The following is a 27,167-nucleotide window of genomic DNA, read 5'->3' as shown; positions in this document are numbered from 1 at the left end:
TGAAGTGATGCATAGCTAGTAGTTCTACTCACCCTGATTTATCAATTTTTATACATGAACATCCTATATACCATTTCAGGAGATAGAGTTGCACCGTTCTTAATATTGGAAAATCAACAGAATCGATTTCTCTCTGGGAATTGTATTAGTTTCCTATGGCTGCTGTGACTAATTACCGCGAACTAAGAGGCTTAAAACAACACATTTATTATCTTGAAGTCCTATAGGTTAGAATTCCGAGACAGGTCTCACTGGGCTAAAATCACAGTGTTGGCAGGGCCGCATTTCCTTCTGGAAGCTCTGGGAGGAAATCTTGGCATTTCCAGCTTCTAGAGGCTTCTTGCATTCCTTGGCTCAGGGCCCCTTCCCCTGACTTCGAGAGCCAGCAGCATTACGTCTCTGACCATTCTTCTACCGACTACACCAGGGAGAGATGATTTGCTCTTAAGCATTCACGTGACTGGATTGGGTGAACCAGCTGATACAGCATCATCTCCCCACATCAAGGTCCTCACTCACCCTGATCCCATCTGCAGAGTCCCTCTTGCCATACAAGGCAACATATTCACAGGTTCTAGGAATTAGCATTGAGACATCTTTGGGAGTCATGATTCCATCTGCCAGAGGAATGAATGTGCTTTCACTGGTCTTAGCTCTAAGTGAGCAGTCACTTTAAAAACTTTATGTTAATTTAGAAAGCTTTATAAACTGCTGAAATGTATTGAAGGCTTAAGTAAAGATATAATGAGAATTGCTACCAACATTTATTGAGGGCTTGCACTGGGATACATACTGCTCAGTGCTTAAATTGCATGATCTTTTTTAATCCTTTTAACAGCCCTATGAGGTAGATTGTATTGTAATCTCATTTTAAATTTTAGGAAACTGGGGTCTAGAGAATTTAAAGAACTTTCCCAAGGTTGCACAACTAGTATATGGCAGAGTGGGATTTGAATTTAGGTCTGTCTGACTCAGCCTTTTAACCAGGAAACTTCACAACTTATATTGAGTTGTAAAATGGTAAAAGTGTAATGGAGTATAATGAAATATTGAGAATATAATTTATGCAGAGGAAGCCTCCTTAATAGAGTTGTTTTAATATGAAAAGTAATTTGCTACCATGAATAAAAGCTTTCAAAATGCCATTTTACCGATTGAGCAGTGTTTAACTGATTAATATTAGTCGGTTATAAATAATATTTAGGGATCAATTCTCAGTCTCAATTTAAATAGAAAAGAAAGCTATATTGCATGACTAAGTGGAAAGTATACAGCTACTTCAACAATTTTTTAGTGCTCTTAGAGCTCAAGATAAAGAATTTACTTTACAAGTCATGTAACAGTCTAATTGATTAATAGGCTCTCCCTCTATGCCTGTCCCTACCCCAGGATGTAAGCTCCAAGGAGATCAGGGATCTTGTTTTCCTTGTTCAAGTCTGTATCTTGAGTACTTAAAACAGTACTATCCATTCAATAGACACTCAATAATATTTCTTGAAAGAATGGAAATCGAGAAATATCTAAGAGAATAAAGCTGGTTATCTCTATGAATGAGCCAGTATCTCAATATTAGTTGGATTTCAGAAGATCTTTTCAATATGGAATATTCTAATATGTTTGGCTAAGAAAAGACCATGTAATACATTCATATCATATGAGTAGGAAAGGTACATGATAACCCTGATAAAGCCAGCGTGTTTTTGCCTAAATCTTGTGCATTAGAGAGAAACCAGTGGCTCATTTTATATGGAGTATTTGACTCCCAGACTGACTTTATTTCTTTATTCATTCTCCTATTCAGCAAGTATTATTGGGCACTGTGCTAGCTACTAGGGTAAAAGCTGAATTAAAAGAAAAAAGACCCTGACTTAAAGGAGCCTTCTGTCTCCTGGGTGAAACAAATGCCTATAAAGATAAAATGCATTGTACTAAATGGAATAATAATGGCTTTATGGGAACACAGAAGAGGGACACTTAACTTACTATACAAAAAATACATAAATTGGGCTAGTCATCTTGAGTATGTTTTGGGGAAGGGATAATTTAGATTTACTGGGGAATTGCAAAGATAGGACAGAGTTCCCATATACCCTTCCTCCAGCTCCCTGTTCCCTTGATATATTGATCAAAACTGAAAATTAACATTGGTATAATGCTATTAGCTAAACTATAGACCTTATTCAGATTTTGCCATCTTGAGTATAACCTTTCGTGCTGAAATAAAATCACGTATGAAGGGGCTTCTTTTCCTTTTTTATTCTAATGCTACCTGCTTCATGCTTGCAGGGCTTTCCGTGCATTGTAGTATTCTTCTATGAATCTAAAATTTTTATGACTTTAGAGACCCATTGTTTTCCTTTCTTGGCCTTCCTTGTATCAGTCTTGAGGCTTGTAGAATGTTTAGTCTATTCCTTTACACTGGTAGCACTTCCCTCTGAACATTTTAGTGACCCTTCTTGATAGTTCCCAGCTGCTTTTTTTTTATCTTGAGGAGTGACCACAGCTATATGCAGTTTTTCAGCTGTTAATTACATGATTTGGTGTCACTTGGATTTATATGAGCTCACATTTTTTGACTTTTCAGCTGATCTATAGATAATGACAGTCCAGTCGGCACTAAAAATGAAAACACAATTATTTTAAAGATGCAAAATGCTGGCACCACCATTTTTAATTAGACTTTTACAGCTTTGTGAAATAGGTAAGGCAGATCTAGTCCCCTCACCCCTTTTTATGGATAAGATTATTGAGGTTCAGAGTGCCTCTTTGGTCCCACAGACCAAACAAGCCTTAGATCCTGGGTCTGCAAACTCCTGATTCTTACTGTTCATAGAGACTATGAAAACCTATAGACAGAAGCACAGAATGTTATGTGTGGAGTTTAGTCAGTTAAATTCATGGACTAGAAACCATTAGCAAAGAAGCCAATTAAACTTCTTTCTCCATAAAAACAAACAAAACGAGATATTTCTAGTGGCGTGCCAGTGTCCCTGTGGAGGAAATGAAAGGCAAATGTTGACATGCTAAGTAAGCTTCATTTAGGTTTCTTTTGTGCCATGTTTGTGAATCTTTGTGCTGAGAAAATTTGATTGCAATTTGAGAACCAATGGATTATCTCAGAGTATACAGGAAGCAGCTCACTTGTACTTTCAAGAGATGCTTTAGTGAACTAATTTTTTATGTCAAATAAGGGAAACTGTGAATTCGAAGTCTTCCTTATTGTGATTATGTGTGTTGTCTGAAACCAGACTCCTTTGGCTCTGATCTTATAGTTTGGTTTCCAAGGACTGTGCAGGAAAGCGTCACAGCCTTGTAGCTCTGTGAGATAGGTCACAGAATTATATTGCTTTAGATGATCAATGATGTAGCACAGATTTCCTTACTGTAAACAGTCTGTTTATTTGACTCTGGTCATTTTCTGCCTCTTCAACAAATTTGTGACGCTGGGAACGCTAAGATAAGAAACTTGCCTTTCTTAGTCTTTCCTGTGGGATAGCAGTAAAATGATAAGGATTGTTAGTTGTTAGGTTGTCGGTGGACCAGCTTAAAAATGCAAAGAGCTACACACGCTTTAAAGATCCTCCGCAAGTCAAACGTGGGCCCTACTGAAGGAGGGATTGCAAAGCTGGTTATTTAACTATAGTAAGCAAAACAGAGACAGATTTAACTTTGATCTGGTTGGCCTCAGTGAATTGAGAAGCCTCCCTTCAATCCTGGCATGCACTTTTTAAGTGTCATTCAGTTTAATAAGTTATCTGTGAATAAAATAGAAAAATAAGGAACATGGTTACCAGAAAAGCTGACCTGCCTAAATAACAAAGAAAGACACTTTTGAGGTCCCGAAAGGAAACACGTTTATTTCATGATTAGTTCTGCTAGAGTGTTTTCTTCTTCACAGGAGATGTAGGTTTTAAGTGGCTTTGTGAAAAGTAGATGGTGGGGTACTAAGATTGGTATAAATTAGGGCTTTGTTCAAAAGCAGTGCTTTACGTTTTATGCGATGCTTAAAAGTTTTCCCACAGCTGTTATTGTTTAAAACTAGTTATAATCAAGTGTTAACTAGCTCATCTTAGCTGGGAATTTCATCCAGTACAGAACATCGAAATAAGGTCCTTCTCTCAAAGGAAGAAAGAGAATTTTAGTGACATCTGTTAATTAAATGATTGTAATTCCATTTGAACAAAGAAATAATGGTCATAGACACATATTATTAACACATCAAGGTCATGCTAGTGTCCTAAATTTACTTAAGTCATGAACACATCACAGGAGAAGAACCCCGTTACCATAGGAAAATAAATAAATAGAATATCAAACTTTCAGTAACTGGGTATTTCTTCGGGTCTCTCTTTAAGTGACATATTGGAAGTGAGTATGGAAGGTATGGATAGCAAATGAAGGGGAAAAATAAACCCTGCTTTCTGACAACAGAAAAAATCAAATTTATAAACTTATGTCACATGAAATTTGCTACAGGTCAATTAGGTCAAACTCTAATGGATCCATTTTAACCCTGTGTATTGATGGCCTTAAGTGAAGCTTGCAGAACAGCTTCTCTGTCCGTAAGTGAGATGTCCTCATAATTGGGGACAGCTGTGCTGACAGCATTAATTAGGCAGGCCTGTTGAACACTTACCTTAAAGCTGCCAGCAACGGTGCCGTGATTGACTCCAGCTTCTCGGCGGGCGATCTGCCTTTACACCTGGAAAGAACATCAGTAATCTCTTAAGGCCCTTTTGTTGCCGTGTCCCCACGTGGGAGCTATTGCATTTCCGTGAACGCTGGAATGATACACAGTCCACCCCTGTGGCATTTGGTAGATGACAAGCAATCACACAGTTCAAAAAACATTTTTTTGGTATAATAATACCAATTTCAAGTATTCTGTATTGTTGTGTTTTTTTTTAACATCTTTATTGGAGTATAATTGCTTCACAATTGTGTGCTAGCTTCTGCTCTATAAAAGTGAATCAGCTGTACATATACATATATTTCCCTGTAAATCATCAAAGTAACTTAGAAGAGTCAGCCATTTTCATATCAACTTTCTCTCCCAGACTATTTTTTGCACTTGGAATATGCAGAAATGATCTGTCCTGTGGTGTATGCCAGGTTTTATCAGGGAAATATGGACACTATTAACATATCGATAAATTAAATGTTACGTTTGACATATAAACGTATCCAACAGAGCAGATTATTCAGTTGATTGCCTAGAAGTTAAGAGCAGGAGCTCTGGAGTCAGACTTCCAGGGTCCAGATACTGGCGCCACAATATGCAAGCTGTGTGACTGTGGGAGGTTGCTTTACCTCTCTGTCTCTGTCTTGCTATCTGTAAATTGGGAATCATGGTAATAATACATATCTCCTGGAATTGTTACAGAACTTAAAAGAGTTAATGAACATGACATTCTTAGAGCAGTGTCTGGTTCATAGTAAGTACTCAACTATTGTTAGCTATTATTGGGAGTTTATTGCTGAAAGTACTAAGAGAACCTTATTTTAACTTCATCTCATAGGTCTTGGGACCACTATTATAGTAGTTTTATAATTTTATCTTTGACCCTCAACCTATGAAGTAACTGGGTCAAGCACTACAGAACTGTATAGAAGAAGAAGATTGCTAATTTCAACAAACATAATATCAATTTCTCAGGCTGAAAAATTCTCTTACTAAAAATTCTCTTAGTAAATCTGAGCTCATTTCCCTTGTGGAATTGTATAGTGTTGTAAATCTCTCGCAGACACATGTGGAGAGGTGATCTAGTTGATATAGCTTATTATAAGACACATAAAATTACCAGAGTGACTATGAAATGGAATAATCATTCTAGATCTTTAGTCTGCTATCCTCCTCCCCTTTTGCTTATCTCCACCTCAAACTGTGCAGAATCATCCTCCTGGAGGGAAAAGTCCTGGGTTTAAATCCAGGTCTGCAGCTTGACAGCCTTGTGACCTTGAAGAAGTGCCTGGATAACCCCCCGTATCCTCACCTATAAAACAGAAAGAATAATTATCCATCCTACAAGAAACACAAACAAGGACAAGAGAAGAGGGAATTTGACACAAATGGTAAATCTGGGATATGCATTGATCATAAATAGCTTAAGAGTTAAGGGAACAAATTTAGACCTTATAGACTGGGGTCATTCGATGAAGACAATCGATCAACTTTGATTTGAAGGCAAAAGAGATAATATTAAAATATGTCTGCTTCTCCTGCTGAAATGGAAGAACAGTCTGGCTTCTGTGGGAGACTCTGAGATAAGGTAAATTAAAGGAGATGGGGAGGAACACAGTTGGAGGACCAGCATCTTAACTGAGGCAGGAGTCAAGTAGAGAACACTCTAACAGGGATGACCAGATAAGAGAACTATAGGAGAATATAAAAATCGCAAAGTAAAGGCAGTGCTGCTTATTGGGCAATTTTCCAGTAAATTTACATTTCCTCCCTATTAGCGTCACATGGCAGAGAGTGTAAGAGTCCTAATTCAGTGGAATGCATAAAAACAAAAAATAACATCACTGGGGCCCTTTGATCTCAAATTTAAAAAGTCTTTTGAGAAGGTGGGTGTGGACTTTGGAATAATGTTTGGACTGGGTCTCTTCTTTATCAGTATCTTCTAGATCCTTCCTTCTACTTATTTTTTCAGCAAACACTTAGGGTCTTACTTTGTGCTAGGTCCCTGAGATCCTATATATCTTCCATCTGATACCTTTAGACATTTGGATGTTTGGATACAGTGCCAATCAAAATGGACACACCACTACCACCACCATCAAAAGCCTAAGCCTCCCGGGCTTCCATGGTGGCGCAGTGGTTGAGAGTCCGCCTGCCGATGCAGGGGACATGGGTTCGTGCCCCAGTCCGGGAAGATCCCACATGCCGCGGAGCGGCTGGGCCCGTGAGCCATGGCTGCTGAGTCTGCGCGTCCCGAGCCTGTGCTCCACAACGGGAGAGGCCACGACAGTGAGAGGCCCACGTACCGCAAAAAAAAAAAAAAAAAAAAAAAAAGCCTAAGCCTCCAAATAGGGACTGTGACCGCCTACTAATGACTGCTCTTACCTGACCTCCTTTGATTGGATAGGGATAAATTCCTTAAATGGTTCTCTTTTGTACATGTGCCTCTTCAGTGCAGCCTGTTGGGTATGGTGTTTAGCTGTAGAATGTGATAAGTCATTTTCTATGACCTTAGAATAAGCATAGTTTTTGACTAGCCCGGTTATGGCTCATACCCTAGAAATGAGCATTTAAAAGAATCCTACTGTTCAGTCAACTTGTAGCAGTGAACTGTGGGAAGGGAAACTTTGAGCTTGTCCATGTGTGAAAATCCCCACCAGTGGAGACTGAAATATTTGGGAAATCAAGGTTAACACCAGTAAGGTGCCAACTTTGGCTGTAGAGGTACTACCGTTGTGAATAATAGAAGTAAAATGCTAAATATCAGCCCTGGTTTTATTGTTTTCTGTTGTATAATGACACCTTCCATGCAGATGTTAAGAGGATTGTTCAAAATGCTCATAAAGATGTTATTCAGTAGTTCACACATCCTTGTATAAGGAGGTGGACATGGAACTGCTAAAATGGTATTTCTGGGTCCAACTATCTTCACTATACTTTGAAGCCTATTCTCAATGTGTTGACTGGTTTAGTTTGCTGCCAGTATTAGGGAGTCAGCTTGAGAATACTTTAAAATAAATCCCTGAACTTTACAGTGACTTTCTCACAAGTGGAGGCACCTACATGCTTTATCTCATTCTCCAGATATCCTTGCTGAATACACAGGGACACGTGGTAGTTTCCCATTTAAGCTCACGGGGAGCTCTAGTTAACCGGAGTTAGGAACAGTCTATCTGAAGGATGATTCGGCTGGACACAGGGCAGCGTGAGCAGCAGGTCACCACATGTGGCCACAAACAGTGACCTGTGGGACGGTCCTTAACATAACTTAAGATCACACACTGCCCCAGTAGCGATAGTTTTAATCCCAGGTGTATTGGGAAATACCATTGCCACTAGAACTTGCTGCCTTTTACATGGCTGTATTTACAAAATTGAAACCTGATAAGATAAATTTTCCATTTTATAGTCAAATTTGTGAGTGCAGCCCGGAAGAGACGACCAGATGGCAAAGCCTAAACTTTATCTACTCTCTTCATTGTGACCAAAATCTTCTTGAGAAAGGAGTTTTAGAGACTTTCATCACTTATTTACCTTTAACATGACTATAAAAAAGAAAGGACATCCTTCTGCGTTGAGGACTGATTAATGATATTTGTGTGACTTTTATCAACTAACGCAATTGCCAGTCACCAGTTTTCACCGTGAGATCTGCACGTGTGTGGTATCAGGCTTTTAAATAGTTTTATGCAGGGAAGTGTTCACTGGGGTCGTAGCTGAAAGCTCACGGTTATTTGATAATATTTTGCAGGTTTCCTGTTTAGTTTGTTCAGAGTGTTGACGCTCTTCAGATTAACTGCACAGACACGGAGAGTTATAACATGAGCTAGCTTTGCATTGTCAGCACCTTCAAAGAACAGAAATAATTTATCTAGTGTCCCATGCTATCGGCATGTCTCAGCAGCATACACATGCTAAAATTTGCTTCCTGTTCTTAACAATACAGCACAATATTTGATGTAGCAGTGCTTGCTGAACATATTAAAAAAAATAAGTGCCCAGGAGACAAGTAAAACAAGAGGATTGCTTAGATGAATGGTTCTTCTTACAAATTTATTTCACCTTTATTAAAAATATTTATTCACACATGAAAGTATTGGAATAAATGAGCCTAGTGCCTTCAATTTTTGTGTGGTGAGCATGTAAAATAATTTTTTTGGATTACTGCCACAATTTTCTTTAAAGCCCTTTGAAACACTTAAAGCCTGTAAAAAGGAGTGCCGGTAAAACATGTGGCATTGCTCTGAGCGTTTTTGAGTTTATATTTTTATAGGCTGCTGCTTTTTGCACTTTACTGTCTGTCTCTGTTGATACATTTCTACGGGTGTGGATATATTCATATTAATGTCAAGCAGGTTTGAAATAGATTTAGGCAAAGACTGCTTAAAACTTGCTCTATCATCAAATTGTTTCAGGGTGTGGAAATGCTGCCTCTCCAGAATCACAATGAAAGCAGAATTATGAACTGTGGTAGACCAAATACAATTAAATCATTCCAAAGATGCTCAGACCACTTACTGCATTGGAAGCATTAACTTAGCATTGTGTTTGCCTTCAACCAATTTTTAATTAACAAACTATTTACTCTTAAACAAGAATTGAAAGGCACGTACATTTTTTTTTACAGTTTTAAAATCCAAGTGAAAAATTTTGGCAGTTTTAAACTCCAAGTACTCACTTTAAAAAATTGCCCCAAGGTTTAGACACTACCCCTGGTCTTATAAAGTTATACCTGAGTGTTAGAAAGTACTTGGTGGCGTACTTTTTCAGTGAAATAAATGAGATTATTTCATGCGAGTAAACTGTATACGTGAGAAACATACATACTTTGAAAATATATTCTAGTAACATATAGTTATTATTTTGTAATCTAATGGAAGAAAATTTACTCTATTGAAAATTGTCTCACTATGACTAGAGGAGAAAAAACACACAGACCATATGTGCTCAATATTAGTTTGTATTTTTATCAAGTCTGTGAAATACCCAGGGCTATTCTGTTAGGATGGTTATATGAGAGGACAAAGAAGAATTTATGTTGTTGCCCAGTCTATAGGATGCTTGCATTTGGGCTTCACCTGGAGTGAGTGAGGAATTTTTATGGTACTTTTCTAGAAGGTACCACTGACCGCAGAACACCCATGAGCCAACAGTGCAGTCATGTGGCTGGGTTGGTGGGTCACAGATTTGTTTCTCCATTTACAGAGAATTTTGAGTTAACACCTTAAAACAGCTGTTCTCTGAAAAGCTGGGTATCCTCATGTCATAGGTGATTTCCCCTGAAGACATGCAGGGACATTATGACAAGTGGACTTCTAAGGAGGCAAAGTCAGAGTAGCCGGGAGCTTCTGCGCTTGTGACAGTCTTGAGACTGCATGCACGTGAGAAGCTCAGGCTAGTCAATAGAGGTATATCCAAATCCCAAACATCAAGAAATGTTTGTACAATAGGGTCAGCTTAAGGAGTGGATATTTTAGCTAAGAAAGACCTTGTATCTGAAGGTCTGTGCCTCGTTACGTCATAGATCATCTCTTAAGGGCAAAAGATGTACTGGTCTTTGCACAAGAACCCCCAAAGGAAAGGATGGATGTGTTGATCTGCCAGATGAGGGATTATTTTCCTTGCACCAAAGGGGGGTTGGAGCCCCAAAGTCATGGTTATCAGGTTGAACATATGAGGATTTCAGTGCCATACCACTCACAGAATTTAAATGGAGGATATAGTCTTAAGAGCTACATTTGTAAATTATAACACAAATATTCCCAAGAATCTCCATGACTGCAAACTTAGCCAAGACTTTAAAAGTACTTAATGAAATCCTGAGGCTTTTTTCAATGGCAGAAAGACCAGATGGAAAAGGCAGAAAAACTAAGAGAAACCACGACTCCTTTTTTCCTTTCTTCCTTCCTTCCTTCCTTCCTTCCTTTCTTTATGCATGCATTTCCTTGTTTGCTGAATCATGTGAAATTTAGTTGTAGACATGATGACATTTCACCCCTAAATACTTCAGCAGATACTGCCTGAGAACAAGGGCATTCTTCTGCAGGACCACAATGCAGTTATCACACTTGAGAAATTTAATTTAGTTACAATACCTTTATTCAGATTTCCCCGATAGTCCCAATAATGTTCTTGATAACTATTTTTCCCCTAAACCAAGGTCCAATCAATCGCTACACATTGCATTTATTTGTCAAAGTTTCCTTTAATCTAGATCAGTTTCACAGTCTTTTATCATTCGTGACATTGGCATTCCTGAAGCCTAGACCAGTTGTTTTTGTAGAATATCCCTCAATTTGAATTTGTCCGATTGGTTCCTCACATTTGAAATCAAGACTCTTAATAAAGAAATAAGAAATAAATAAATAAATAAGAAATAAATAAATAAATGAAGACAGGAGGGTAAAGGGAAGGAGAGGTGAGTGAAAGGGAGGGGGGAACAGAATAAGAGAAAAGAAAGTAAAAAGAGATGCAAACAAATTGCATGAAGATTTCAAACAAGAAAACAATATCCAGTAGATCTGTATTCAGGCTGTATTGATAAGCAAATGAATGGAGTGGTGAGTGAGGGAACATGGTACTTATTGAGAGTTAAGGATATCTGAAATATTGTGTTTAGAACATTTTGCATAGACACAAGGGAAGAAAGCTTGAGAGTCTGGGTTGGGTGCCAAGTTAAACACAAAATTAAGTGAAAACAACAAAAAAATTCAAACTAGTTCTTTTCATCTGTACATTGAAAAAATGAGGTGTTTTATTTTTCTTAATATATATAAACCAGTTTTTGGTGCCACTTAACGCCAGCAGATTTGTTTCTTTAAAACCCTTCACCAGGTTTACAAAATTGAAAATGATCTTAAGGCGTTAATAGGAATATACAAATACTATTCCAGATACATGAGAATTTAGTGTTTTTTAAAACCTCCGAAACAGAGGTTCACAGACCGTATCTTAAAAGGAAGACTCCTAGAAAAGCTCTTCAGGAAGTAAATCTTATTTTCAAGCTGTCAGAAAAAAAAAAAAAAATAGAGAATATCATCAGGTATCAAAGGCTAAGAACAGCTGAAATACGTTTCCTAACTCGCTGCTGTGTCTCCATATTTGGTGCCTGCTTCTCCGCCTCCTCTCCAAATAAGTAACAAGAGGGACACGTAATTGTAGGAATACTGCAGAGAAGCCACACGTTCAAATACTTTTTGCTGTACTTTACTGGAAATTTTGTATGCTCATTCCTGACATTTTGGGAGGATTTTCTTGGTAAGGGCAGACTTGTAGAAAAACAAAACTACCCGGGGTAGGAAAGGTAATCCATTTCCTGTTGGTGTCTAACGTGGCTCTGACTGCTGTCCTTGGAGCCTTGAGGCTATACGCAGTGAATAATTGCTCACTGGATCCAGGAGGTGCAGTCTCCTTTGGTGAGTTTGAGGAATTAACTTCCCATTAAGGCTTGAACTGGGGCAGAAGTTGACTTTGTAGTTGGCTTTTCTAAGACTCAGTGGAAACAGAGATGTTGAGATCTCAGGTTCTGCTGTGTTGATTAGTAAGTGAAATTTTGTGTGTAGAGGAGAATCCATTTGTTATGCTTTTATTTTTTAAACTGTTTTATTATGAAAAAATCAGACATACTGTATAGAAATGTACAACGAATCCCTGTTTCTACCTATTGCCTAACTTCTACAATGATCAGCTTCTTGGGAAAGTTTTTTTCATTTTTATGCCTACCCATTCCCCGCTACCATTTCATGTTGAAGTAAATCTCAGATATTATAACATTTTATCCATAAATATTTCAGTAGAGAATAGATATTCTTTGAAGCAGTCTTGCTTAAAGTAGGAGTGGTATATGTGTTTAATGTAAAGTGTCCTACAAATTAATGCACAATTTAAGTCTCTGTTGAGAAGGTTTAGAAGGGTGAAATCCAATCAAACTGATAACTTGACAGGAGTGTAGTGGCCTTCTGGAATGGTCATTCTTTGTTTGTGGAACTGTAACTGTAGGTCCAGTAAAAGAGTGATGTCACCAAAGAATTTCTGTCTTGAAGAAATGAGCATTGTTAAGATTTATGAGTCTTCTTTGTTCTTTGGGCTACTTCTGGTGATAGGATAGTCTGACTCTCCAGAATGTTATAACCATGGACAAGAGATACTTACCTGTCTTTGAAAATAAACTTCCCATTTAAAACATGGGTATGTTACCTGCTGTACCTATTCACAGAACTGTGATGAAGATAAATTGTCATCTGGGATATGAATGTGCTTTAGAAATAATGGCCCAGTTACATATTCTTTTTTATCCTAGGATTTTGATTCTTTGAAATGACCAGTGTTCAGGATTTTTAATGGTATCAGAGAATGTAAAGATTGAGGAAATTACTATCTTGAAAAAAAAAATATATATATATATAAAATATATGTATGGGGCTTCCCTGGTGGCGCAGTGGTTGAGAGCCCGCCTGCCGATGCAGGGGACACGGGTTCGTGCCCCAGTCCGGGAAGATCCCACATGCCGCGGAGCAGCTGGGCCCGTGAGCCATGGCCGTTGAGCCTGCGCGTCCAGAGCCTGTGCTCTGCAACGGGAGAGGCCACAACAGCATGAGGCCCACATACCACAAAAAAAAAAAAAAAAAAAATATATATATATATATATATATATGTATGTATAAATTTTGGGAATTTTTTAAAGAATGATTTTTTATTGGAGTAGTGTTGATGTACAATATTATATGTTACAGGTGTACAATATAGTGATTCACAGTTTTGAAGGTTATACTCCATTTGTAGTTAATTTAAAATATTGGCTATATTCCCTGTGTTGTACAATATATTCTTGTAGCTTATCTTCTACATAGTAGTTTGTACCTCTTAATCCCCTACGCTTATATTGCCCCTCTCTGCTTCCCTCTCCCCACTGGTAACCACTAGTTTGTTCTCTATATCTGTGAGTATGTTTTAAAGAATAATTTCATTACCTTAGTTCTCTTTTCTTTTTCCCCCTGAATATATTTTATGTGAGCATTTTATTCTTCTCTAAGTTGAGATACATTTTGGTTGACACCCCCCCTCCCCTTTTTCTTTTCTCTCTCAGTTAGTAAAGCCTTTGGGAATGGTTTCTTGATCAAGCTTACCAAAATTAGTATGTTTCTCTTGGAAAGATTACCAGGTGATTGGAACTTTTTTTCCTTCTCTTTTCTTTTTTAGCCTTGCCTCCCCGATTGAAAGAGATGAAAAGTCAGGAGTCTGCAGCAGGTTCAAAACTAGTGCTTCGGTGCGAGACCAGTTCTGAATACTCCTCTCTCAAATTCAGATGGTTCAAGAATGGGAATGAATTAAACCGAAAGAACAAACCACAAAACATCAAGATACAAAAAAGGCCAGGGTGAGTATCATGCATATCACAGCAGGGGCAATGCCTAGCAATACAATGATGTAAGATATAAAAGTTACAAACAGCCTAGCAAATAAGTACACCATCAAAAAACACGACATATAATAAGTGAAAAGATTTTTCACTATATGGTGGCCAGAAATTGTGTCATTATATAGGAAAGAATTTAAAGTTTCTGATTCTTACAACTTGTGGATGAAGAAAGGAAAGGATGGATGTGGAAAGAAGTGTGGGGTGTGGGTGGAAATAGAAGGGATGAGGGAAGGTCGTATTAATAGCAGCTGTTGGGCTTCCCTGGTGGTGCAGTGGTTGAGAGTCCGCCTGCCGATGCAGGGGACATGGGTTCGTGCCCCGGTCCGGGAATATCCCACATGCCGTGGAGCGGCTGGGCCTGTGAGCCATGGCCGCTGAGCCTGCGCATCCGGAGCCTGTGCTCCGCAACGGGAGAGGCCACAACAGTGAGAGGCCCGCGTACTGCCAAAAAAAAAAAAAAATAGCAGCTGTTGTAATACTAAGTAATAGGTGAGATCCTAAAATCTCACCTATTTAGAGTACCAGTGCCTTGCACAATCAAAATCCTGACTTTGTTATAAAGATCAATAAATACCTAGATTTATGGAAAGAGTTAGAATGTAATCAGTCGCTTTTGAACTATTTTCAAGTAAAAGTTTAGTACATAAAATACCTAAGAAGAATGTTTAACTGACAATTCTATTAAACCATATCACCATTAGAGCAGATTAAAACATCCAGTAATCCTGGGTAGCAAGAAGCTTAAATTTTCCTGCCCTCCTTGAGGAGATCCATATTTGGGAAGGCTTCATGTGATTCCCTATAACATCTTGGTAGGTATGTTCTATACGTACTCTAAAATGGTGGTCTTTTATTATTCCTACACTCTTCATTTTTATTTTTCTCCTTATTTAAGAAATTTTTCTTCTAATATCAAACTACATTTTGAAATTATGGAAGAGCTAAATATCTTGGATTTTTGCTTGTGAACAGTCCTTTAATCAATGTGACATGTATCATAGTGGCTCCAAGCTCCAAGATTACATTTTCTCTACTTCAGAGGATTCCAGTGAAATCCCAGCTATGATAACAGAAGCAGCAGTGAAAGACTCTCTGCCTGGACTTTAATTTTATAGGACATCTACCAAAAAGTCATACTCTTGCATGAGCAAGAGCAAATGAAGTGATTATAATGGAAATTTAATTTAATCTTGAAGTGTTTAATGACTGTAATAGCCATAATTAGGGATGTTTTTCTAGTTTCCATGGTTTTAGTAACTACGCTGCTTATCCTTGTTATTGATTGTGTCAGTACAATCTCTCGAATTGGAAGAAGAGTACAGCGTGAAGGCAATATCACTTTCTGTAGCAGGTGGCACTTCAAAGATGCAAAAAATAATGCTGTAAAGTGACAGGGTATTTTTATGCATAATCTTATTTGTTTGTTTTTTACAACATTCCCCTAGGTAGTAAGGACAGTTTACTGCACATGTGACTCTCTAATTTTGCAGATTAAGTGATCAAGGGTCAAAAAAGTGTTGTCTTGCCTTGAGTCACCCAACTAGTTGTGACTAAGCTGGAACACAAATCTATTTCTTGGATTCCTTAATGCCCCATTCCTTCTTTAAAAATGGAAAGCAGACACGTTTAATAACATGTGTCCATGTGGGGAGGGGAGGAGATAGAGTGAACGAATTGAAAAAATAAGCCTGATTCTTCTAGAGAAGTTTCACAACAGCAAAAAATACTTTTAGATCGCTTTTAGTGTCTGTTTTGCTTTTCATCAATTAGCCAAGTTAGTAAGAAACTCAGTTATCTGCACATGCAGGGTCATGTCTCATTCATTTCTATGTGGCTGTCATATAATAGCAAAAATAAGTAAGTGCCCGCGAATGCTAGGAATGTGGAGAAACGGAAGAATCCTAGGTGTTATCTTTGCACTCAGGGGGTCATAAGATTGTAGAGAGATTATCCAGTTCAGCCTTATATAAAACATAGGAGTTCCAGCGATCAAGTGCTGAAACCCTGCTAGGGCTAGGGAGCGTCAAGATTTTTAAGCAGCCCATCTGTTTACAAATAGTGATCTAAAAAATGGATTCGTTACATTGAGGTAAATTCTGCTCTATGGTAAGTCCAGATTGAATTAGGGAGATGAAATATCTGGCACTTCATATCAGACAATAAAGCTAAACACTGAATTGTAGGTTACTGATGCTAAGTGCCATGGGAGTTGGGAAGTGTGGGAGACCCGAAGAGATTCAGGAGCCACTGTGAGGTGGTGGATTTGACTCTGCTGAAGACAGAGAATCCCTCTAGCTGGATGGGTGCGGTAGGGTGGGTGCTTATAGAGAAGAGCAGAAACCACAGTCAGTAGCAGGTTCTGTTCACAGGGCAATAAAGAGGCCAGTTGGGTTGGGCCAGTGGGGGAGTGGATGGGAAATTTTGCCCTTTATTGGACAGATGCTGCATGTCAGCCCTGGACTAGATTCTGGGTCCACAGAGATGAAGAAGTGCTCTCTGCTCTCAGAGTATTGGTCTCAAGAGGGGAGGGAAATGTAAGCAGTTGTAATACTCAGTCGTTCAACGATAGTGATGATGACGGAATGCTGTAGAACGAAGCTCACATGGGCGGGGGGGAGGACCCAGTCCAGGACTGTGGAGGCTTCCTAGAAAGAGGGGAGGAGGAAGAGAGGGAGGAGAGGATTATCTAGACTGAAGGAACAGAACAAAGCAGCTGCAGACTGCAGGTATTCTAGGTGAGGATGCCTGGAGAGAGGCTAATGAGGTTGGGTAAATAAGAGGGCAAAAAGGAACAACCGAAAAAGTGAGTTGCCCGGAATGACTGTGGTTTTGAAAGCGAACATGTATAGGTAAAGAGCTAATTTGTTGCATGGCTTGGATGACATATAAAAGTGTCATTGCTATTCAGAAAAGCATTTTCATATTGGCTTCGTAGGCCCAGACAGCTAAGAGCACTGTCTACATATTAATAAAATCCCATTATCCCGGAAAGGCCGATATTCAGAAATTACTTCTTTTAAACAATAGCCTTGCTGGAAAGAATTAAGTGGGAACAAGAAAGACTTTTATTCAAGTAATGTGGCTGTAAATTACTCTTGGCAAAGCATTGAGCCTATTTGATCCTCTGAAAAATAAGATACTTTGTGTAAAGTGGGCAGCTACGGATAAGTGACCAGCTTATTCGGTTTCAGAATTGGGTATTCGGTCATTTCTGAAGTTGTATCTTTAAAAAAAATCATTAGTTCTGTCACCTTTTTTAAAGGACCAAACTGAAGCTAAATTTAATTAACATTTGCAAGATCCTCTAGTTTTTCAACTTAGAAATATAAGAGAATGAATGCTATTGTTATTATACCCATTAAAAAGTTAATATCCCGAGAATGAAGGCCATTAGGTTTCTTCCTGTAGATATAATGTTAATGAATGGTAACACTTGGACTTGAAATTGATCTGAATCTATGTCTTTTGTCTTTTCACAACTACTTGTGATTTTGCTGTAGTATCCAGTAAAATCACGACTTCAGGCAAGGGGCATGTTCAGGCTTAGGGTAAAGCCTTCAATAAAAGACATTCTTGTTTGTCAGCTTCATCTACATGACTCGTAATTCTTCATTACGAAGATGTTCAAAATGTCAGTGGTTTGCAGTGGTTTCTTGCTTACTTGACTTAACTTTATCTTACTACATTTGCCCTTAGCCAGCAGGCCAAGAAGGGATAAGCTTTATCTTAAACTGTGATCACAAGCAGAGGTGAATTTTAGTGTGAGGTTTAGGATTTCCCTGGCATTCTCTTTATTTAAAGTAAAACATTGACCCTCTTCCAGTCCTTCATCTACGTTTCTTTTTCACATTTTACAATCTAGATTGTTCGTAGCAGCCAGAATTTCCTTTTAATCCCTTAGTGTTATGAAAAGATTTTATACCAATAGGGAATTGCTATTATTTTGTAAAGTCTTACCCACCTTCGGCCCCTGCTCCTACTAATAAAGGACATTCCTACGTGTTCTTCCTATGATTTTGCATTCACGTGCGAGCCTTTGTTTATTTTATTTGGCCAAGTGATGTGTGGGACCAATGAAAAGAAATGGAAACTACCCTGGTCTTAAGTGTCTGCTTATCCCCTTGTTCTCATTTCCTTTGCCTGGTGGACCATTTTGATCAAGAAAACTGGTTCAAGAGCTTGGTGTGTGACAGATCATATTTGGGGGTCATCCAGTTGGCCTCATTTGCATACCTGTCCTACATCAGCCTTATTAAAGTCTGACTTCCTGTCGTTTGTGTCTGGCGCACACTTTTGGATGCCCTTAATTTTGTATCAGCTCTTCGTTTCTGTTCTCACATTTTTTTTTTTTTTTTGGCTGCACCACACGTCTTGTGGGATCTTAGTTCCCTGACCAGGGGTCGAGCCCAGGCCCTCGGCAGTGAAAGCACAAAGTCCTAACCAGCGGACCACCAGAGAATTCCCTGTTCTTACACATCTTAATTTTGTTTAAAATCGATTCTAATTGATTTGGTCAAGTTAACAAATTTTTTTAAGGAATTATTTCTCCTGTTATCAATTGTTTCAGGTTTTTTTTAACTCTATAATAGAAAAGGTTTCTACACATCCCCTTCTTTTATTAGTTGAGTCGCTCTGACATGTCATTTTAACTTTATATGTAGGAAAATCTCAAATTCTTTGGGTATAAAACGGGAATACGCAGTGCCTGTTTCATAGCGTTTATGTGAGGCATTTTATGCAGTGCCTGGTTCTGTAGAGTTTCACAGTTGCTGCAGTGGCAAGTGACTTCATTCTGGTAGAACCAGATGGCAAGTGACATTCTCTAGTTTGCACTATGAAATCCCTCTCTCTCTTCTTTACCCTTCTCATCAGAGGCAATTCAACAGTATCTGAAAGCTGTGTTGAACACACACACACGCAAGTTCATATGATTCCTTAGAGATCAGAGGAATGGAATTTTATAAACTGAGGTGATCAGTTCTATATGCATTTAAGTTGCCTTAGCCTGTAAAACATGGTGGAAGAATCAAGTTAAGTAAGAAAAACGAGATAGTAGCTAAGGGAGCCTTGAATCTACCTTGTCAGTGAGCACTCATTAGAAGAACACATTTTGCATTTTGATATAAAAAAAGAAAAAGAAATTAATATTTATAACTGTTTGTATTAATTTATTGTTACATTGTTTTATTTTTTTCTTATTCCAAACCAATGCATGCTTATTATAAAAATCTTAAAATTGCAGGAACGTAGAATGTAATTATAATAATAGCCAACACTTATTTGGAGCTTACTCTATTTCAAGCATCTTTTTAAACATGTTACATGAATTAACTGTTTTAAAACTTTTAGAAATGAAAATCCACCAAAACGTTCACCCCTCCCAGATCCCCAGGTAACTCATCAATTAAAGAGCAAAAAGTTAATTTTGTGATTGGAAGGGCGTTCATTAATTCTTCCAAGTTAACTTTCTTCTTTTAGGCAAGATATGGTAGCCTATTGAAGACAGTAAAATAAGACTATTATAACCATACTTATTAAAGCCCCGAATTGTTGCAGTGTATAATTTTTAAGAAGGTTTGTCTATTTCTACTCTCTCACTATTTCCCATTCCTGCTGTAAGACCCAAGGATTGAAGAATCTCATAGTTAAATGTATCATTAGAGTTCAAAGGGGCCCTTCATGTCCCTGGAGAATTTTGAGTTTCCATTAAACTGCAAAAAGGGTTGCCAACCTTTCTGACATAAACACTTTCTCCCTTCATAATATTTTAAAATATGCATGTCTCATTTAAGCTTTCATTTTAAAACAGGGTTTGTTTTTTCAAAACTGATTGAAACCACTGATCTAATTTAATCTTTCTCTGCCTAGAGATATTCTTGTTAGGAATTGCTTGACAGGAGGCTATCCAGACTTGAATCTTTCCCAAGAGAAAACCTAACTCTTTCACATGACACCCTATCCATTTTGGGGCGCTCAAAAGGTTCTTCCTTATATATCATCCAAAATGTGCCTTCTTTTTCCTGTAAGACACCATTCTACCTTTAAGAACGTCACCAAATAATTTCCTTCACCAAATAATTAAATACATTTCATACAACGATGAAATGTATTTAAATATATCTTATTCATAGCTACCTGCCAGTGGAACCTCTGTTTCTTTAATAGCATCTTCTCTAGTGATGAGATTTCTAGGGCTTCCCTGGTGGCGCAGTGGTTGAGAGTCCGCCTGCCGATGCAGGGGACACGGGTTCGTGCCCCGGTCCGGGAAGATCCCACATGCCATGGAGCGGCTGGGCCCGTGAGCCATGGCCGCTGAGCCTGCGCGTCCGGAGCCTGTGCTCCGCAACGGGAGAGGCCACAACAGTGAGAGGCCCGCGTACTGCTAAAAAAAAAAAAAAGATTTCTAGGCCCTATTCAATTCTGATCACCCTCTTCTAAACTCCTCTAGCTATTGATATTTTTTTTAATCAATTACCACTTTGAAACATAATGCAATACTCTAGATGTGATTCATCCTGTGAGCAGTGTATTGAGACTTTTATCCAATTTGATTTGTGCTCTTTTAATATTAATTTGGCCAAACAGTGCATACATTTCCTTTTTCTTCTTTTTTAAATAGTTGTTTACAATGGAGTAATGTTAAACGCGTAGCTAATTGAAATCCTTTTTTCTGTATATATTGTTGTCAAGGCTCATCCCTCCCAGCCTGTATTTCTGCTACTGATTTTTGAACCTGAGTGTATTTGTTATGCTTAGCTTGATTAAATTGATTCTTGGTCTTGGCCCATTGATGCTCAGTCATAGAATTCCCAAGGGTGTCTCTACAGAAAGGATTCCTTAGTCACTTGTCATGCCTGCCTTAGAAATTCACTGTAACTCTTTGCATAAAATGACTAAGAGGTAGGTTGTAAAGAACTCTAAGTGTGTTTAATGCAACACTTACTTCAGCATAGAAAATTACATTTTTTTTTCCTTGTTCTCTTTCTTTTTCTCTTTTAAGCATAGCATTTATTTACATTCCTTGGAATAGTATTCCAGTAAACACTGCCCAGGTCTTTTAGGAGAATTTTGATTTTAAGAACTATCCCTCTAAGATTAACTGTAAATTAATGTTAACTGTAAGTTTGATTATCATGTTTCTTTAAGAAGATTCTCATGAGAGAGGTACTCAAGGCTGGCAGAATTTAGGAAAAAAAAAAAAAAAAGAGCAGCTCCAGGTACAGGGTCATGAAAGGCTTGATGAAGGAACTGGCTCAGAGGTGGTCCTTAAAGATCAGCTCATATCTTAATGGGTAGAAATATGGGGCCTCCATTCTAGGAAAAAGAAGTAATAAGCAAAAGTACCAACATAGAAGGCAGGTAGGGGTGGTTCAATTCAGTAGACTGGAAGAGAAGAGTAGAAATTAAATTTTGAACAATTGATCCAATTTGATTAATAATATTATCTGACAAGAAGACCGGAAAATTCACTTACAAATTAGGAAGGTGTAGTTTACGGGAGGTTTGCATATAATTCTGAGCTGCTGCCTTTGCGTCCTGCCTTTTCTCCCTGATGTCCTCCTCTCAAGAACCCAGGCAGTCAGTACCAGGCTCCTGTATACAAGGACACTGTGTTGTTGTTTTTTTAATGTTTTACTGGAGTACAGTTGCTTTACAATGTTGTGTTAGTTTCTGCTGTACAACGAGGTGAATCACCTGTATGTGTACATATATCCCTTCCCTGTTGGCCGTCCCTCCCCCCTCATCCCACGCATCTAGGTCATCACAGAGCACAGAGCTGAGCTCTCTGTGCTATACAGCAGGTTCCCACTAGCTATCAGAAGGCTTTAATAAATGCTGTGCCCATCCCAATAGGCCTGAGTTTTTAAATCATAGAGACTGCTTAAATTATAGGCTATGTGCAATAGTAAAGCATAGAGACAGATGCAAATCACAGTGCTGCCCACGCTCAAAAAGAGTGCCAAATATTGATTTAATATGTAGTTTTAAAAAAGTGTGTGCTATTGTTGCGTGAATATTTATTTCAATATTAAGAACCATTTGTGTGGTACTGTGCTCCCAGCAATGAGAATCTTTTTAAAGAATGACAAATTCCCTTTCTTTTGGAAGTGATAAATCCTCTCCATTCAAAATTAACATAATTCCTGATGTCACTCTGCTGGGAAAAGAAGTGCAGAGCATTTTAATCTAGTCTAGCCTTCAGTAACTGTCTGTCCTTACCAGATTTATAAGAAATGGCTTTACACATTTTTATCTTCCTTAACCCTAGTGGCTGGTGACATTGAGATACAGAGAGGAAAGAAAATTTATCATTTGGGTGAAAAAAAATTCTGAGGCCTAATGTGGTTAGTGGTGGAGCTAGAGGAATAGAAAGAAAAATTAGAAAAGAATTTGTTTAAATTGCTGAGCTGGGTGACAAAATTAAGGCTATGTCCAGGGTATAATTTAAATGAGATGTATCTCACTTTTGGTAAAATCACATATCTGTGTACTAGTCAGTTGTGTTTTAATATGGTGTGTGTAGAGTGGGAAGGGGGTGTTTGAGAACTCTGAAACTACAGAGGCTTTATTTTGATGGTCATTGTATTTCTGTGAAATATACTTACAACCGCTTTGGTCTTGGTCTTACAGGAAGTCAGAACTTCGCATTAACAAAGCATCACTGGCTGATTCTGGAGAATATATGTGCAAAGTGATCAGCAAATTAGGAAACGACAGTGCTTCTGCCAATATCACCATCGTGGATGCAAATGGTAAGAGACACCTACTATGTGCTATTTCTCAGTCTCTGAGAGGAGTCATCAAGGTATGTGGTAAGACTTGTAATACATCGGTGTGTTAAATCTCATTGTGAACAAACAATAATCGTGGAGGGAAAACCATGCATTTCAAGTATCTTACGGGTCCTCCATAAGGCTCTTTACTCATGACGTGAAATAGACCTGAAACATACGTAGATTTTTTTTAAAAAGGATTTGAATAGCATCATGAATAGCAGAGACAGGATGGTTTGCTAAAAGAAAGAGATTATACCTCCACTTTAAGTTAGTCAGGGAAAGCAGGTAAGTTTTCTGCTCTATCAAACCAGAATATGTGTATACATATAATTTATGTACAGATACATATGTATATACAGAATATATGTATATTGTATATATTTACATACATATGTGTATTATGTATGGATATACGTTCAGTGTGTATGTGTGTGTGTGTGTGTGTGTGCACATGTGTGTGTAAACAGAATACAATCCCGACGTAGTCCTGGCAGGTTTTATGTTCTTATATACATCTGGCTCTAGGTAGTAGAAAGTTAGGCCTATCAGGTTGTTTTAGGCCTGTAAGAGAGTCTTAGAGGCAAAGCCTTTTGTACGATGTATAGGCTTCAGCTTCTGTTTCTCTGAGGGCAGTGTCAGGGGATGTTTGTTAAACAAACGAATGACTTGGAGGCAGAAGGTGCCCCTATCTTCCGACCACCTCTCTGAGTTATCTGAGGAAGGGCAAAGCCCCACAGCTGGTGGCTGTCTGTTCCTGATCCCCTAACACTGCACAACTTGATGGAGTCATCCATAGGAGCTGATGATGAGCTAGCAGTGAGCATCTAAATCTCTTGAAACAATAAAACGCCGCTTCAAAACCTTTGGTGCTGTTTTGAGTTATGGCACTGAACAGCTGCCTTCACAAGCCCTGTCATCTGTTATAAAACAAAGCCTAACCGCACCGCTTCTAGGCAGGTGCTGAGAAAGAATGTCCACTGCAAAGGCCTGATCTCTTAAAGTGATAAGATAAAATTTCGAAGCCAGCGAGGGAAGAGTAAAAGTAACTTTAGGGGTTAACTCCTTAGGAGACTGATTTGTTTATATCAGTTGACTTAACAGGATAAGGAGAATGGAGTGAGATACAAATATGGAACAGGGTTGGGAAAATCCAGGTTAATTCCTAAGCCTTCTGGGGACTTCCCAATGAACTGCCCTATTGCAGTGTAATCAGACTTCATTACTTTCATTTTAAATACCTCCCTCCACAGAGAAGAAAGGACAACAGTGAAAAGTGGATTCCCTTACTATTGTTAGGGGTCGTGTTTATCATTTACCATTTAAAATTTATATGAGTAAACATAACATCGCTTTACTTTTTAATCAGCACAGGTTAAGCAATAGAGTTTTGCTCGTGTTATTTTTCCCCACTTGGAATTTTATGGGATGCAACTTGAAACACAAATTTAAAATTTCAGTGGCTTATTCTTTTCTTTCTATTATACCGTGTTCAATAGCTTGTTCTCAGTTTGTCAGTTGCTTGTTTGGTTCAATCTGTGTCCTCGTGGTAAAGGCTATTGAATTATGATTTGGACACGATTAGATTTGTGTAGTTATGCATACTGTTAAGTCCCAGGAAAATAGAATTAAATAATTAATTAATAGAATTTAAAAATTAATTTCAGGGTGCTGAAGTTTTGATAATATGGCTTTTCACATTTCTTTCATAGGAGAGACATCCAACTTATTTTTCCATATTAATTCATTCAAGAATTGGTCTTGAATTTGAATGTAGTATGGACCAATTATAAAGTGTAGAGAAATGAAGGTAGGGGTGTCCTTTTTTACCTGACAAGAATAAAGAGAAGTTCACGGAGTACTGTAAGGAAGTCATTCTTAAACAACCAACTAAAATTCCTTAAGGACTGGGTTCCTATTGGCTTATTGAAAGCATCTGGAGTAGGAGAACAAAGAATGTCAATTACAGTATAAGGCAGTTGTTTTTATTTTCTTCTTAGAATGTTAGGACTAGTTCATCCTTATCCAGCCCTCTCATTGTATTGAAAAAGAAATGGAGACTTAGGATGTGTCTTAAATTATTTAATTCCCGGTCCAGTATAGTTTACTCTATACCAGACTCTGTTTGTGAACGTTTAAGGTCGATTCCTTGGTTTGTGAAGAACGAAAACTGAAAAACTGGTGTGAAGCATTGAGGGAGGGGGATTCCATTGGGAAGAACTAGAAACTCCATTAGAACTGGGACTCAAGCAGAAAATGGTACCCAGGGTGTATCTATGAGTTTAAACACCAGGAATGTATGGCTTTTCTCTCAAGTCTGTTCTTCATGTCCCTCAGATATGTTCTTGAATCTTCTGTTTCTTAGATTTTCTAATCTCTCCTGCTTTCAAATATGCTCCTTTTTTTTTTTTTTTTTTTTTTTGCGGTACGCGGGCCTCTAACTGTTGTGGCCTCTCCTGTTGCGGAGCACAGGCTCCGAGCGGCCATGGCTCACGGGCCCAGCCGCTCTGCGGCATGTGGGATCTTCCCGGACCCGGGCACGAACCCACGTCCTCTGCATCGGCAGGCGGACCCTCAACCACTGCGCCACCAGGGAAGCCTATCAAATATGCTTCTTTATAATTCCAAACTTTGACCTGCTTATGATTCCATTTGGCCATATTCTTCTTCATGGCTCCTTTGAAGGCATCCTTTCAGTTTTGACTCCTACTGTGTGATTGTTTCCTCAGTTCGTAAATCAAATTCCCCATAGCAAGAATCTGACTGGCAGAGCTGACTATGCCAGACCACATCAAAGGGTCCAGAGAGCTTACAAATCATCAGTGTATTCTAATCAGGTCCCCACCATGGGCTCACCCAGGAGAGTGAAGCCAGAAACGTGGCTGCCTAGAAACACCCTCTCTTTTCAGAGGAAGTGGGTCAGATGTGCAGCTCATCAGAGCCTGTACTCATCAGGCACCAGGATAGACAAGGCCGGTGCATTCCGTATATTGGGAGACTCTCTTTTCTTCCTACACCTCAAGGGCTTAGTTGTAGTGCCACCAGAGGAAAATATGGAATCATTCTGATGTTCATCTTCTTCTACTGTCATCTATGACTTTGCTATATTCAGATCAAGACTGGTTATCCAAGAAGTCTCAGCTTAGGTCCTGAGCTCTTGGGGACTCAAATTCACTACCTTCATGTTGTCACATCCCTGTCCCTCAAGATTCTGGGAAGAGGTTGCACAGAAACACGCTTTCAGAGAGGAAAAACGCTCTACTCTGGTTATAAACTGCCACACGGCCAAACTATCTCTTCTTTTCTTTTCTTTTCTTTTTTTCCAAACATCTTTATTGGGGTATAATTGCTTTACAATGCTGTGTTAGTTTCTGCTAGATAACAAAGTGAGTCAGCTATATGTATATAGCTGACTGTCTTGATTACTGTAGCTTTGTAGTATAGTTTGAAGTCAGGGAGCCTGATTCCTCCAGCTCTCTGTTTTTCTTTCTCAAGATTACTTTGGCTATTTGGGGTCTTTTGTGTTTCCAGACAAATTGTGAAATTTTTTGTTCTAGTTCTGTGAAAAATGCCATTGGTAGTTTGATAAGGATTGCACTGAATCTGTAGACTGCTTTGGGTAGTATAGTCATTTTCACAATATCGATTCTTCCAGTCCAAGAACATGATATATCTCTCCATCTGTTTGTATCATCTTTAATTTCTTTCATCAGTATCTTATAGTTTTCTGCATACAGGTTTTTTGTCTCCTTAGGTAGGTTTATCCCTAAGTATTTTATTCTTTTTGTTGCAATGGTTAATGGGAGTGTTTCCTTAATTTCTCCTTCAGATATTTCATTATTAGTGTATAGGAATGCAAGAGATTTCTGTGCATTAATTTAGTCTCCTGCTACTTTACCAAATTCATTGGTTAGCTCTAGCAGTTTTCTGGTAGCATCTTTCGGATTCTCTACGTATATTATCATGTCATCTGCAAACAGTGACAGTTTTACTTCTTCTTTTCCAATGTGCATTCCTTTTATTTCTTTTTCTTCTCTGATTGCTGTGGCTAAAACTTCCAAAACTATGTTGAATAAGAGTGTTGAGAGTGGACAAGCTTGTCTTGTTCCTGATCTTAGTGGAAATGGTTTCAGTTTTTCACCATTGAGAATGATGTTGGCTGTGGGTTTGTCATATATGGCTTTTATTATGTTGAGGTAAGTTCCCTCTGGAGGGTTTTTATCATAAATTGGTGTTGAATTTTGTCGAAAGCTTTTTCTGCCTCTATTGAGTTGATCATATGGTTTTTCTCCTT

At 38.4% G+C, this 27,167-nt stretch overlaps 1 protein-coding gene across 7 annotated transcripts in view; it reads left to right on the top strand.

Moving 5' to 3' along the window:
* NRG1 (neuregulin 1) overlaps nt 1-27,167 on the top strand; it is a gene marked incomplete at its 5' end in the record, with an annotated part of 1,032,208 nt that overhangs the window by 858,913 nt on the left and 146,128 nt on the right. For all 7 annotated transcript variants that reach the window (XM_081221162.1, XM_081221161.1, XM_081221159.1 and 4 more), the window contains 2 exons: nt 13,880-14,057; nt 22,731-22,852. In XM_081221162.1, the coding sequence (XP_081077288.1) occupies nt 13,880-14,057; nt 22,731-22,852 (300 nt within the window). The remainder of the gene's footprint in view (nt 1-13,879; nt 14,058-22,730; nt 22,853-27,167) is intronic.

The sequence above is a fragment of the Mesoplodon bidens genome (assembly GCF_964165515.1).
Source record: "Mesoplodon bidens genome assembly, chromosome: 20".
NCBI lineage: Eukaryota > Metazoa > Chordata > Mammalia > Artiodactyla > Ziphiidae > Mesoplodon > Mesoplodon bidens.
Note: the sequence above shows the minus strand (reverse complement) of the source record. Positions and strands in the feature narration are given on the sequence as shown.